The sequence below is a fragment of the Dromaius novaehollandiae genome, chromosome Z (assembly GCF_036370855.1).
Source record: "Dromaius novaehollandiae isolate bDroNov1 chromosome Z, bDroNov1.hap1, whole genome shotgun sequence".
Classification (NCBI taxonomy): Eukaryota; Metazoa; Chordata; class Aves; order Casuariiformes; family Dromaiidae; genus Dromaius; species Dromaius novaehollandiae.
This window is the reverse complement of record NC_088132.1, coordinates 24,533,172-24,549,130: the sequence shown is the minus strand read 5'-3', so window position 1 is coordinate 24,549,130 and position 15,959 is coordinate 24,533,172. Positions and strand designations below refer to the sequence as shown.

Genomic DNA, 15,959 nt, shown 5'->3' with positions numbered 1-15,959 from the left:
TGGATTTCCTCTTCAGCCAGGTTTTCTCAAGAGATTAATACCCTGAACAACATAGGAATGTTCATGATTTACTTGTCCATTTTTAATGCTTTATGACATGTATTTTCCTATCCCATCTCCCCAGGTTTTTTTTCTTTCTTTCCTGCATTTTTGATGTACCTCAAGATTTTCATTTTCCCCCGCTCTTTTTCACCTGTCCCTAGTTCCTTCTTTCCAGCTCCTCAGGACTCTCCCACCAGGGCCCTGCCCCACAGGTCTCTTTCCCTTACGGCCTCTCTCCCAGTAAGTGTGAGAATATCCTTTTCTGTTTGCCCCTCTGTGCCCCTCTCTTTTCTCCAGCACATAGTGTCCCAGTGTTATTTTGACCTCATGTCTCTCCTCGTGCTTTGAAGCTGAAGAACCCCAGGAGCGATGGCAGATTCACCTGCTGCACATGGGTCCCCTCTTCCCTCAGCTCTTGTCACGGGCAGCCCTGCTCCTGAGCTGTGGCACGTAGCCTATGGAGCTATATGGTCCTGACTTCGGGGGCACATTGGTCGTACACCCGCACAGCCCGCCCCTTGCACTGAATGCGGCTGAGCCAGAAAATGCAGAGAAAAGAAATCTGTAAAGATTAAAATTCAAAAAATCTTAGAGCTACTCTTAGGCTGAGTATTGGCCAGAGACATAAGTTACTTCTCTAGCTGAGCGGAAGTATAACTAAAGGTCATAATAAATAAAATGTTTAATTGGATCTTACAAGAGACCTTACAGGACTACCATTTTTTTCACAATCATTTTGGGTTATAAAGCATCTGTGCTAGATCTGTTTGATGTCCAAGGTTTCTGCTTTGCTCTGCTCTCTTGAGGGTCTCACTCACACTGCTAGCACAGCTCCTGTTCTTATCTTCAGCCGCTGTTCAGTACCTCCTAGGACTGCTGTCCCACTTTTTCCAGGAACATTTTGAATGGGTAGACATCGTTTGCAGGCACTAATTAAAGTTGTGCAAATGCTAATGAGCCATTCAACAATGGAGAAGAATAGGCTGAATGCCTGCGTTATCTGCATTTTACTTTTTTTAAATATGGCCTTTGTCAAACTCCCCCACCAGGCTGATTTCTAGTCCAGCCAGTATCACAGCTTTTCTTTCTCACTGGTTACCACTGTGGTGTCCCTTATGTTGCAATAACAGGCTGTTCTGCCACCCGTTATTCCTTATGTTAGATGCAGCTTCCTTCCTTTGCTCCAAGACAATGAGTACTAGTGAACAAAATAATTCATGTCAGCTCTTTTGTTTTGGTACAGTTGCCATTAGGCGCCTAAAAACAATACATCATCTTGTGACCTTTGCCCAGACTGGGCTGCTCATGCCAGTGAACCCATACTGCTGTTAAGGCAACCAGTGTGACCAGATGGTAGTTTGTATTTTCAAGCCTATTCATACCATTGAAATTGTTCTTAAAAGCTAGACTGAGGAAAACCAAGGACACAATAATATCACTTCCCTTCTTTGAAAATGAAATTTGTTATGTGTAAAATTGAGAGTGTATTTTCAGAAGTTGTTTTTGAAAACTGGTTTACAAACTTTTTGCAGTATAGAATGACAAAAATGTTGACAAATAAATTTCTCTAATTCTTGTCCCTTCTATCTCTGTCTCTCCCTTTGTTTCCGTCTCATGACTTTCAGATGATAGACATGATGTATTTTGTCATCATCATGTTGGTGGTTCTGATGAGCTTTGGTGTTGCGAGACAGGCTATTCTCTTCCCCAATGAGGAGCCGTCGTGGAAGCTGGCGAAAAACATTTTTTACATGCCTTATTGGATGATCTATGGGGAAGTGTTTGCAGACCAGATAGACCGTAAGCAAGTTTATGATTCTCGTACTCCAAAGTCAGGTATCCAACTTTGATCAGATGATGTCTTACTAGATCATGTGCGTGTTCTCAATAAATGGCTCAGGATAGAGGACTCCTCCATCACAGAGAACGGTCACAAAAATATTTCTGTTGCTAATATTGGGGTACCAATTTTAGGAGGTGTTTCTGGCATCACTTTCCAATTATTTAATCAGAAATCTGTAGTGCTAAATTTACCTTGCATATAAATAACTTTCTAAATGGTTCTTTTTACCAGTTGGGTGATGGAGATACCCTCCCAGGTATCCACGATGAGTTCTTTGGTATATCTGGGACACGAAAAGTCATCTTTTTTCTTTCATCCATTGGTTTGATTTTAGACCTAAATGCTTTTGACCTAACTTCATGCTGAGTATTGAGTCTGATAATATTGGGTTAGACCTTCAGCTCCTCCACTCCATGAGGATCTAATCCATTGTGTTTTCTTTCCTCCCTAACTTGCTCACTGCCACCACCCTTATGCTAAACCATGTGATGCACTTCTTTGGGGACAGTAGGCCCATTATTAGAATTTTGCTTTATTTACTTACTGGAAGGCAAGAGCATGCTCACGTCAGTGCAAACAGAACGAAAGCCAGGATTTCATATACTATCTCCTCAGGATTCATTTGGCTGGTGATCAGGAAAATGCCAGTTTTTCTATTTAAATTAAACCTCCTGGTGCCACCTGGTGCATTATGCCAAAGAAGATAGGTGGTCATGCAAAATGATGCGGTATGATGAACGGAACAGAGTAAGAGTCATAGATAGCCTGTCTTTAACAAACCCTGATGTATAAATGATGTTCATAATTTCTACTTAAATGTGCATTGGTCTTGGCAGCATATACAAGTGAGTATCTCTTCCAGTGGTAGGTAGAATCTGTTAAACCTAAACTTAAGGTATTCCTTTTATCCTATGTACTACCCTAGGAGAGGACAGTGTTTTCATAATTTATCTTCTGCTTATTCAGCACTGAAAAAGTTTGAATGAAAAAAAAGGATTGGTTAGGACTGATTAGGACCAGAGAATAATACATGTAGCCGTATCACCATGAATCCCCATACACACACACACTTAAGGAGTCTCAGATGGACAGACATATATATATCATATGACAGATATTTCAGCAGTGCCAGTTGTATTTCTTCTTCCTGGATGAGCACGGAATCAGTACTGTAGATGCAAATAAAATCTCTTTTCCATGATTACCTCTCCACTTTGTTCTCAGAGGCAGCATGGCATACAAGGAAGTAAGCAATTCCCCAAAAGCATAAAGCTTCTCCTTGTGTTTAGCTTTTCACCTGATTCCATTTTTTTCCTTTTCTTTTATTTTTAAAAATGCATTTCATTCCAAAGTCATAAGAGTTGGGGGAGGGTTAAAAATTCATCTTATTCCAAAGCCATAATAGAGGGATAAAAGTTTATCCCTTTAACCTATGACTCCTTTCCACAAGCAGAATTCTGTCTGTCCCTCTACAAGTGGCCATTTATTGATGTTGTACTACATAACTACCATAGTGCAACAAATGTGGCAACTGGCGACTAAGAAGTTCTTGGTATATTTATTTTAATGAAGTGCTGATTGTAGTTTAGAACCCTGAAGCCTCAGAAACAAAAGTGTTTTTGAATGGAACTTGGCTTTTTGAGTATAACAAGAGGGTGGCAGGCTCCATGCCTTGCATAAGGATTTAGGGGTGATCTTGTGTGTTATTCAGATGCCCAACATTTAAACCTTGCAAAAAGATGCAGGGTAATTACTCTGAGGCTTAGGGAAAGCAAAATTCCTGACAGTTTCAACCCCAGCTATAAGTGTGGACATGTTGTTCTCCTGTCTGAGCCAAGGAAACCAGGAGTTGCTGCAAAAGTGGTGATGCCAAAATGAAAAGCAACACCTAGTTCCTCCTTCCTGAGAGACAGATGATGCAGGGAATTAGAATCTGCCACTCTTTCAGCACAAATTACGTGCAATATGTCATGTCTGTCTGAGACTCAGTTGTCTCAAAAATGTTACCTCTGGAATAGACTGGGAGCATGAGCAAATGGTTGGTGACTTTGCTATACAATCAAAATGACCTGATTGGCAGCCAAAAGGTTTTACTAAGATACTTACCTTTTTTCACTATTTGGAAATTTACTGTCATGTATTTTCTAAGTTGTTCTAAGCTAAATCAGCCGCTGTCTTCTTCTTAGAGTGCTACAGAGCGTTTGTACTTTCTCAAATATGATAAACGTTCTGAAATTGTTATGCTAAGTCTACACTGCAGTTGAACTTCATAGATCGGAGAGGGGGTTGGTTTGTTTGTTTGTTTGTTTGTCTAGCAAACCAAAAGGGTTTCTTTGTGGTTTTCTTTAAAGTGCTGGTGTTTCATATTTCTATATTATTCGCAAGTTTGGGATTCAGCAAAAGCGCTGGTCTTAGAAATGCATATACCTTTGAGCTATTCTCCTGGAGATTATCCTAGTGTGTTTGAGAAATGTACAAATAGTGCATGTTACTCTAAAATTTCTGACTTATTTTTCTTTTCTTTTCTTTCACTTTCTGTTGATTTGTGAAGCATGCCATTAAGGCTGACCAGATACAATGTCTGGATCCATCTCATCAGCTGGCAGCCTGTCCATCCAGTGGGTCTACTCTGATTTTTATCTCAACACACTGCACTGTTGAAACACTAGCTAAATGTCTTGTTCCAAAATAATGCATGTCTTCTACACTTTTACTTTTTACCCATCGTGCCTGTATTCATTCCATATTAAAAATATGTACTTTAACTGGAGTGTGCATTAATGTACTGTCGGCATGTGATCTCACCTGCAACTCAAAAGTGGGGACAGAATTATATCCTCACTTCTGGGAATTCGAATACATTATTCAGTGGTGTGTTTTATTATCAGTGCTGTGCATAAACACTATATTCCTACAGATTCCTGACTATCGATCAGTCGGAAAAAAATGGAGCAAATCTTTTAGAACTGTGTTCAACTTTTCAGGCAAATTCCACAAAAAAAGCAAAACCAGTTCCAAAATTGAAACTGAAAGGTAGTTCCTCTCAGACTGACAGTCCACCACAGCCTTGTTGTCTGGAGGAGGAAGAGGGGGTCCGGGTCGGGGAACTCGTGATGGTGCATGGAATTGTCTCACTTTTGGGCTGCCTCTTCTAATCCAGCTCAGCCTTGTGCTGGCTGATGGAGCCGTGGGGCAACAGCCAGCCAGTGAAGCTGCTTTTGTGAATTCCCTGCTGGACAGGCATGCACTGCCATAAAATCTCTCCCTCAGTTTGCCGCACCTACTCTGGCAGTATTGCTGGCAACTTTAGCGAAAGGAATTAAGGACGGGGTAGTCACACGCAAAAACCTTTTTTGTGTTGTTTCCACCTTACCAACCTATCTACCTCTCCAGAACAGTATTGGGAAAAGAGGTATATGAGAAATATTGAAGAGAGAAGGGTTATTCCAGGGAGTGAGTTTGCTAGGCAAAAAGTGCAGACGGATGACGTAAATGGCATCTTGAGAAATGGCAGTCACCTTTAGAAAATCGGCATTAGACTTCGCATTTTCCTATATTTAAAATGTGAAGCAACTGAGAGTGCTGTTAGCCAACATGGGTTTGTTTTTTTGGTTTGGGTTGTTTTTCAGATTTGCCTGGTGTCTCACATGTCAGATTTGCATCTGGATTTTCTTTCCAGCTGACAGTATTTCAAATGCCATCTGGAAGCTGAGGATCAGTCTAAGTTGTGTTTGTTCCCTGTGCCTGTTCCCTTATTGGAAAGTCCTATATAGTTTAAGAGAAACGGATGGGGGGCTCCTTCTCTTTCACTTATATTGGAGCAATGCCCAATAACCAGAATGCATTTGTTCCAGTATAGGAGGAAAGATAAATTAGGATGCACAGGTTTTAACTATCTAATGAATTTAAGAGAAAAGTATAATTAATATGAAGGGCATATTTATTTAAATTCTTTAAGCTTCTTGGTTTCTTATAATTTATTTAAATTCCCTATGAGTTTCTACGGCTTTCTAGTGTAAGAGAAAATTTTACACTAAATTCTATACAGTCTTGGGATTTCATTCTTTTTATGTCTCCATAGGACTTTTCTATAAGGGATGTCATCTGCATGGATCGTACTGGAATTAGAGCTAACAGAGCAGCTCTGCACAAAACAGAATAAATCATACCTCTGCTTTTCTGTGTTTTTTTGTATTTCAGCTCTGCAGCACAGGCAATATTTTTAGCACTGTTAGACAAAGGCAAGGGATAATATTTGTGCACAGCCTACACACCATTTTGAGAGTTTCTTTGGCCTGTGCTAGGGAGGGAGTCTCCTTCCTAGCACTCCTCTCATCTTACATTTCAGGTTGCATTTGGCATGGTATTTTTAATGAGGGGAGGAGGAGGCAGCAAGCATTAGGGAGAATAAGGAGAATACGTAGATATCTATGAAACATGATTAAAATACCGGTGGATAGGAGGTGTTTGAAGGATGTTTTCAACGTGGCTGAGGGCAAGACGCAATACCTAAGGTCACAATATTTTGGTTAAAGCAACTTGAAGCAATGAGACTCTGTTCAATTTCCCAGATATTTCTCTGGTGAACAGAGCAATGGTGTGAGATTTGGGGGTTCCAGACTGCGGTACTTTCTCTGTCAGTGAAGAAGCGAACAGCCCTAGGCAGCTCATTTAGCCTTTTTTCCATATTTACCAGCCTGGCAAACTGTTACCACAAGGTTGTTTAGACATTTCGTTAAATAATTATCAAATGCTTTTGTATCCTTTGGGTTCAGTGGTGATCAAAATTGGAAGGCGCCCATCTATTCGTAAACAGGATGACAAAGGCACATTTCAGATGTCCGGACTCGAATGAAAAAGATGGGTTTGTTTGTTACTTGATCCTCACATATTGGTTTCCTTAGTTTTTTGAGTTGTGATCATATGTACATGTTCAGCAGTTTCTTGTGTTTCCAAACAATTAAACCCATGCTGTAAAAGTCGTATCCATTTTTAAATGAGAAGTTTTCATCAAAGACAAAAAGCTATTTGGTAACAAAGCTGTCAAGTTATGCGGCTTCCTCTCCCTGTTATTTCCCACAACTCCTTTGGAAGGGTGTAGCTGGGGGAAGAGTCATGCCACAATAATTTGCACGGGTTGTTTCCCGAGCCCTCCACCCAACGCCCATTAAAAACGAGCAGTGCCCATGTCATGACTGTAATTGCACCAGGGGAATACACTCTGCCTGTAAACACAGCCCGAGGCCCGAGCCCTGCCGATGCTTTAGGCCCAAAAGAGAGAGGCGAGTTGCTGCTGTTTGGTCTCTGACGATTAGCTGGCCAGGAAAGAGGAAGGGTTAGGTATGCAGCAGGAAAGGTCCGTGCAGGAAACTGTAAAGGCGAGCCAGGAAGGGAAAACAAGCACAGGAGGGGATTATGAAAAAGGAAATGAAAGATGCAAAAAGTACGTACATCTACAGATGTCAGGATGCAATGTCTGAAAGCCGGGTGAAGTTAACACATATAGCTGAAATTAAAACTCCAGGCAATTATTACCTTTCAAAGCACTTCTGAGGTCAGGACTCAATGTCCTGCCTTCACCCAGTGGTCTGTAGGCATCAGACTACCTGGGTTTTTTTGATTACGTGAAATACGCGTGTACTTAAACTAACAGAATTTGCTTCAGCAAAACACTTCACCAGAATTAAGCAGTCTACATGACTTTGCTAAAACAAGGCCATAAAGTGAAAAGATGTAAGCATGCATTTTCAAATATGCAAAAACTGTGCTTTGAAAAAGTTAATCATAGTGAAATTAGTGTACGTACTACAAAAATTATTGTATTTCTCCAAATATATTTAAAGTGCCAAATAGAACTCTATCTTAAACATCAGCAAAGAAATCTAAAGTAATATTATTGCTACTGTTAGCCAGCTGTCAGATTTCTCTGCCCTTTTTCATAAAGGGAGGAATTTCAGTTTCTGGTTTTCTGGGACTAATTAATTTTGAACAAATAGTTTATTTAACAGTGGAACAAAATCCTTAAAATTAATTTTATCATCTAAAACTTGAGTAAAATGTTATTTTTGGTGTGATGTTCAGTAGAACACAAGTTTCTGCATTTCGGTCACACATCACACTTTTTCTCATGCAGGAGCAGATCTGAAGGTTGAGTTGTGTTTTAGATCCCTATAAAGTAAGGCACAAAATTAATATTCCCTTGTCATTTAAAAACTGTTCCCCCAACAGAACTGACAAAAGCTAAAAGCTTTGGTAAACATCCAGGAAAAGCCAATACCTGTGTATGAAGAGAGCAGAACACTATGGGAGCTTGTCTTCATAGGAAGCCTCATTTGGCCGTCACTGTGTGGCATACACTGACGAGGGTGCATTAGTAATACTCTAAATCCTGTTTGGCAGCCAAAAGAAAGTTGCAGAAACCCTCTTTGTCTAGGTAGTTTTCAAAGCTGAAGGATTTTTTAGATGAAATTCTCTTTTTTAGTAGAAAAAAAATGGGATAATAGGATTGTAGCCAGACTTTGGACTGAACTTCTGATTTCCCTGATCTATAGTTTAAAGTATGTTTTTCAGAAATTTCTCTCTTTGCTACAGAAGACACTATTTGCTCTATGCTTCAGCACATAAAAGGGCAACAGGTTTCATCAGCTCACACAGTGATTGTTCCATTACGGGTGAAAACATGATGGCTTTAGGTGCAGTATTCTGTTGGACTTTGTAGCTCTGAATCAGCATGTGAGTAGGTTAGTGTTTCCACACAAACAGAAACATGAAGTCTGCTTTTGAGGCTTATGCCAAGAGGTGTCCAGTGTCCCTGTTTCTGCTGGATGAAGGCTGAGTGCACTTAGCACAAGATATTCAGCAGCTCACAAATGGCGTTTGGGATGCCTAAATGAAACTGCACCAGAGCAGTGCAGGAAGCATGAAATCAGTACTAACTGAAAAGATCTGCAAGGGCAACGTTTTCTCAGAAATAAAGAATTGCTTGCTCTGAGCCTTTTGCAGCGATAAAATGTATTTTTACAAGTGGGAAAGACTAATATCGATGTAGCTTTCTGGTTCAGACTCAGCAGAGTTGCTGCTAAAAGTAGCATTACTTATATTTGGCTTTGTCACTTCTTTTTTCTGTGGGTTGAACACTTCGGGAGAATTCTTGTCTGAAGCTGATGTAGCACATACTCCTCTGTCCCATGAAACTATATTCTGTCTATGTACATGTACATAGCCTAACATCTTCATGTAGTGCTCAAAAACAAAAACCCGAGTGACACATAATATCACACGATTCAAAATACAATCACCCGCGGTTGAAACCTGAGCTCTGTGAACTAAGGTCAGAATGAACATTTTGAAAAGAAATAATGCTTGGTACCATAGATCATGGATTTGTTGACACAGGGCGGGATTTTACAAAACATGCGGCATTGGCAAACTATTCTCTCCTTGAAGTCAGTGGGAAACGCTCATTGATATCAGCCGGACTGCAGATCTGAGCCAATGCAGAGCACATGGAAATTCCTCACTTGAATCTTCTTTTTCTTTTTGATGGGGACAAGGGGAAGCTGCAGTGATGAGCAAAATTTACTGTATGTGTAAGCTGCTTCTTCAGTGATTTCCTTGAAGAGCTGATTAGAGAGTTAGGACCAGTCTCGCTAGGGCACCTTGAGGCTAGAAGGGCATAAACTCAACCCACGCTTGCAAATGCAGATGTTCTGCCAAAATACATGAAGGCATGTAAAAGAAGGAAGTAACAAAAACTATTTTGCAATGTTTTATCTCTGCTTGCTTCAGATCTACAATATTAACACAAAGATTGCTTCGGTTCTAAAAATCAGGGAGGAAACAGGTGGTAACTCTGCTGCCTACCTGTCCCTTTACCTGGTACAGTGAAGACTTGATAATCTCCCCCATTGTTTCTAGGCATGCAGTCAAAAGTCCTTAATAGCAGAGGGTCGTTATGAATACCTTCCAGAGGGGCTCCAAGCAGTGCAGTGCACAGGAATAAATTTCTATTCCTTATTTTAGTTTCATGCACTTATTTTACTTATTTATCATATCCTTCTCTATCCATGAGAAAAGACCATACTTTTGCCAGTAAAAAAGCAATGTGTTAGCTTTTCACAGGATAAAGCATTTTCATCAGTATTTGCACAGCCACTAATTACTACCGGAATGCTATGGTATTTTAGCAGTATGGGACAGGCAGCTCACTCACATCAGATAGGCCCCCTAAAATTTCTCGGGGGAATATTTTGTGATTAATGTCAAACAGCATTCAACACCATGAACAGCACCTCTTAAATTCTGTCATAAACCTGACAAGCACTTGATCACCACCATCGATAGCAAATGCAGACTTCTCTGGGGGAGCATCAATGCCACTCTTATTTGGAAGATGTTGTTTTGGCAGGGGAGGGCCTTCATAAATATTTAAATACTTCTGTAAAAAGCATTGAAAAAATAAGATTCATTCCAGTTTTGCTTGTTTGCATTTTGTTCCCAGCTCCTTGTGGTCAAAATGAAACCAGAGAAGATGGCAAAATAATCCAGCTGCCTCCTTGCAAGACAGGAGCATGGATCGTTCCTGCCATCATGGCCTGTTACCTCTTGGTTGCAAACATCCTTTTGGTGAACCTCCTCATTGCTGTTTTCAAGTGAGTGGCACATTGCTAAATATGGATTTAGGGGGGTTATTCATGGTCTAAAAAGGCAGCTAAGCCAAAGACCTTGGCTGAGAGCCATTTTCAGAGGAAGGGAGGGTGAGAAGGTGAGAGGCAGTAGCTTATCTCCAGGGAATGAGGAAAGTACCCGGCTCTTTAAATTGTCTTGTGTCCAAGGGATAGACACTCCATGCAAGTGCAAGCAGAGAAACCAAGTATTCAAAGTTCAGTTATAGCATCATTTGCTCCCGATACAGAAAATGAGAATAAAAATAATTCCTCCTGTCACTGGGTTGTTGTAATGCTCAAAGGCTGCACAGAGCAGGAGTAATTAGGTAGTAACATACTTTTGAAATGGCTGCTAGAGCCACTGAGCTTCACTGAAGGAATAGTAACTTATTTTGTCCATTTCATGTGTTCTTTTTCCTTCTTTGTGATATGGAAACATACTAATGTGTTAAGGCTAGAAGTGCTGTCCTACTATTTCTGGAAAAGTAGCCAAAAAACATTTCCATCATCTCATTTGTTTTTCCTCTTCTCTCTTTCTAGCAATACATTTTTTGAAGTCAAATCCATATCTAACCAAGTATGGAAGTTTCAAAGGTATCAGCTAATCATGACATTTCACGAAAGACCAGTTCTCCCACCACCTTTAATCATTTTCAGCCATATGACTATGATATTCCAACACCTCTGCTGCAGATGGCGGAAACATGAAAGCGACCCAGATGAGAGAGACTACGGATTAAGTAAGCCTAGAGCAATTTGCAGAAGGGAACTTTCTAGCTTTTCTGACCTTGCTCACATCTAGTGTTTGATGTGAATAGAGGCTGAGTCCAGTACTTAAATAAGGTTTTCAGTAGAGAACTACTTTGAGCTACAAAATTATTACGTGAACCAGTTAGCTTCACCTATATTCCCCAACTCTCAGCTCTCTTGAGACTATTAATATGGCTCTGTTGTTCCTGGGCTTTTTTGTTAGTTTGTTTGTTTTCTTCTTTCAAAGCAAAAGGTTTTGTTTTGTTGTTCTTAATGGTCTGTTCTTGCTGGAATTCTTCTTACAGTCCATCACGCTTCCAGGTCTTCAGTTTTATTGCTGAAACTGCAGAGGTAGCATTCCTATTTTTAAAGCAAACAGCACATGCTTTCCCTCAGCATACTTTTTGCCTAGATGTGTACATAAACTGAGAGGTGGTGTGGAGTAATTATTCTGTAGACACATTCTCTCCTTGACACTTATATAAACCAGAGAAGTGGTGTCTCCAAACACTTTGATGAACTCCCATAAGCATGACAGAAAACCTGTCAGACTATTTTGATAATGCTTTCTCCCCCTAATCTTGCTCTTCCCCCTCTCTCTTCCCAGCCTAACTAGCTCCCCCTCCTCTCCAAATTTCCTTTTCAGAGTAACCCTAACTTAGTGCGGATCTGGAGGTAGATGGCTTTTAATACTGTCTCATACCAAAGGATGAACCTCCCTGCCACTGCGCTGGCCATGCTTGCATCTCCAGCATAATGCCACAAAACCAGAAGGCATCTCCAGCTCCCTCACCATACATGCCAGAGGTAGGGAGCTTGGAAAGGTGCAGCTCTGCCCATGCCATAGCCCACCTCTATAGGAGGAGGGAGCTGGAGACAGGATGCGCCACTGGAGATGCAAGTTCAACCAGACTGTGTCCTCAGCCCTCAGTGTGTCTGCCCCAGCCCCTGTTGCTTCCAGCAGACCTCAGCTCCTGCAATGTCAAACAGACCCTCCGCGCTCCCAGACTCCTTTCCTGACAGCCTCCAAATTTGATTATATGTGTTTTAGGTTACAGGTGGGTTTTGGCCCCCACTCTCTCTCCAGGTCCTGACCAGCAGCTGTGTTTAGTGCTCATGCAATCAGAAAGCATTCATGTTTGCACAGTGTTTGCCTGTTAAAGTGTTGCCGTCTCCAGAAGCATATATAATTGAAGCCACTAATACGGTAATTAGATGCATCTGATTTCATATCAAAATGCCGGATAAACTTGAAGCCTGCTTTTGAAAGTTTAGTCCATGAATTTTGCTGCGAGAAGAGTGGAGCTAATTTCACATGTTAAGGCAGTTAGCCAGGTTCACATTCTTTCCATTGTTTCTACAGAACTTTTCATAACTGAGGATGAACTGAAAAAAGTCCATGATTTTGAAGAGCAGTGCATAGAAGAATATTTTAGAGAAAAAGATGACAGATTCAATTCCTCAAATGATGAAAGAATCCGTGTCACTTCAGAAAGGTGCACATATTTTGTTTGTTCTATTTTGTATGCAGATCTGGAAGTGTGTTTCTCTTGCATTCTCCCTCTTTCTTTCTTTTTCTTGGGGAGAGAAATGTTTGAGGTCATTTTTAATTAGTCTTAACTAAAAAGCAGAATGATAAAAGGTGGTGTATTACTTTTCTCTTTTCTTTTCCTTCCTAAAACAAATGTTCCTCTAATTTTTGAATATTTGAACCATTTCAACTAGTTATAATAGAATCAACAAAAACAGTGAGGAAAAACACAATATCTTCTTGTATTTCAGTTTTTGAAAGTAGAACTTTAGGACACAAGTGGTCAGAACGAATGGGAGAGCAAAAGGGAGCTCCTCAGTGAAAACTACAGCTTTAGCACAGATCTGCTAGCCATTTAGATAAAGTAAGAGCATTGTTTCACACTGGCCTTGCTAGGTAAGACAGCTTCACTGAAAGCAATAGGAGTCTTGCCATTAATTTCAAAGGAACTAGACAGTTTGCCTACAAAAAAGAAATGCACAGACAACAAAGGCAATATTACATAAATTTACTGCAGGTTGCCAGTCTTCAAATTCCTCAGTCCTAAAATTCATCAATCTGTTTATCTACTCAGGTTCTTATATGCTTTCATTATACAGCAGCTGAACATTGGAGTTAAATTTTGAGGACAGAGTTTCTCTTTTGATTCATGGCACTGTTATCAATAAACATTTTAGGGCAACACCCCAGTCAGATATTTGTAATTACTCTAATAAACCACAATTATTCTAATAAACCAGTACACTGAATACTCCACTTTAACCTGAATGCATCTAAAGGAGGTCGGGAGAGTAGCCATAATAATTGATTACACAGATGTAACACTCTCTTCTACTTATACATAATCCTCCAGCACTGCCCCTGCTGCAGCTCTGCCTAAAATGTTTCCTGTAGGCAAGGCAACATGCTTTTAATTTGGTTTTGAAATAAAGCTTTCCCAGAGCAGGATTAGCAAAAATAATATCCTTTAATCATTTGCATTCCTGAAAATAGCACTCTCAGGAAACATATTTTAGAAAAGCATATTAGAGGAGAAGTATGGTATGGAGTGGCCTCTCATAAGGAATAGCCAGGTAACCTAGCTCTACTCAGTCTGGAAGAGATAAATGAGGGGTGAAATGATGGAGGTCTATATAATCATGAGTGCTTGGAGAGGGTGAGTAGAAATCAATTGTTCACTGTTACCCCCAGAACAAGAAATAGGGGGGAACAAATGAATCTAGTAGGATCCCAGCTTCAAAATAAACAAAAAAGGTGATTTGTTCATGTAAGTAGCAGAGCAGAGCAAATTCTTGAAAGCCGATGAAGTCTGAAGAAAAGCTAATGATGTCAGCTAAAAGTCTACACTGGTTCAGAGGAAGACTAGGCAGGCTTAGGGAAGAGAAATCCAGTAAGGGCTACTACATACATGGCAATCATATCTAGCCTATGAAGTTCCTGAGCTGAAAATGTTTGGAGACTGGAGAATACAAGGGGACAGAATACATATGCTTCAGAGGAAGAGAGTGGGCTACATGGATCTGCAGTCCAACTGAGTACAGTTTTTCTTGTGTTCTAGTAGTCCAGCGATCAGAGAACTAACCTAAAAATGGTAGCTGCAGATTTAAATTTCTGTTCTGGCTTAGCTTTCCTTTTGGTGGCCAAGGAAAGAAAGTCAGAGGTAAGTTTGAAGCTTCTATATGTAAGAAGAAACCCAACTGGGACGTCCCCTACATTAGGCAAGTGCTCTAAGTACTGTAAAATTTATATGTAGAAGTCTGTCATTGCAGTCCGCCCTGGCCCCGTTTTGCAAGAAAGGAGCCCTTCCTTGTGTTTTAAATGAATGATTGAAAGTGTCTCACTCCAGAAGAGAGTTCATGATTATGAATCCTAAATGAAGACAAGAACCTGAACCTCACAGAGAAGTAGCTCTTAAAGAACCTATTTTTCTTGGCCAATAGCTTAATGTGAAAACCAAACATGCTTCAGCTCTGTAAGGGAGGCCTAGGTACCAGTGTTATGGGGTACAAAGTCCACACTGAGACCCAAGCACACAAGAGTTGGATATTCCATTACTTGGACTTGCAGCAACGAAGTCCCAAGTGAATGCAGTTCTTCAAATTGTAATAGCTCTCTTCTCCCCTTGCCAAACCAACTATAATGATCTACCACACAAGGAAAGTGCAAATACATTAAAGATTTGAGGTGCTCAGATGCTTGAGGAATCAGGGGTATCAAAGTATCTTGAATAAATCACATTTTAAGAACCAGATCCCCAAGTCTGACATTTTGCCTTCAATTGTGGACCAGCAAATATCCCTCTAAGTGTTCTTAATCTAAAACACCAGACTGATTCTTTTCCCTAACATTTGGAATATTCAAATATTTAAAATCCAGATCTGGCCTTTATTGTTTCTCTATATAGATGTCTTTGTACCCTTAACAACATCTAAAGCAAAGAAAATTGAGGGGAGATGCAAGACTACACAACCTCTGTTCCAGTGTCAGCTCATCAGTGTGTAGTAACAGACCAAGCACAATACCTACATTATAGCCATGACATCATCAGCCTAATCGTCTGCCCAATTAACTCAGCTTTACACGGTGTAAAAGTGATCCAGAATGCCCTGGCAAGTGGAGTTTCCTCCTGTACTGAAGATCTTCCACATGTGGGAAGCTGAGGACACTGTTAGGATGGAGGAGAAAGGTGAAATGCTGGGACAAGGCTCGTGTGATGTCCCTGCCCCTAGACAGCTCACACCCTTTCCTCTTCTCCCTGCACCTGCTTAACTCACAAGAATGTTTTCATCTCTTAAATACCCCTTGAACAGCTCCTACCTGCAGCTGGATTTATCAGCGTGCCCTGAAGCCTACCTGGAGGAAGAATAGTTGCACACCAAAAGTGCAAAGCCCCGGTAAAACTGGAAGAGACAACAGGGTGTCAGGACCAGGAGATGGGAGCCGAGTCCTGCCTTGAGGCTTAGCCTACAGGAGGCTGGGAACTCAGGAAAACAAAAGAACAGGAGATCCTGTTTCTCACTGCACTGAGCGCAATGTAAACCAGTGACTTCAGTTACGCACTCAATGGCTCTGCTGGGTCAGGACCAGAGTGCCTTGTGAGACCCACCTAAAACAAGCTGCAGTTTCT

General features: G+C 40.7%; 1 protein-coding gene across 8 annotated transcripts in view; it reads left to right on the top strand.

Annotated features, from left to right (window-relative positions):
* The window catches only part of TRPM3 (transient receptor potential cation channel subfamily M member 3), a 281,429-nt gene that overhangs the window by 253,501 nt on the left and 11,969 nt on the right, over window positions 1–15,959 (top strand). For all 8 annotated transcript variants that reach the window (XM_064501204.1, XM_026097813.2, XM_064501205.1 and 5 more), the window contains 4 exons: window positions 1,668–1,842; window positions 10,386–10,536; window positions 11,092–11,291; window positions 12,665–12,797. In XM_064501204.1, coding sequence (XP_064357274.1) covers window positions 1,668–1,842; window positions 10,386–10,536; window positions 11,092–11,291; window positions 12,665–12,797 — 659 coding nt within the window. The remainder of the gene's footprint in view (window positions 1–1,667; window positions 1,843–10,385; window positions 10,537–11,091; window positions 11,292–12,664; window positions 12,798–15,959) is intronic.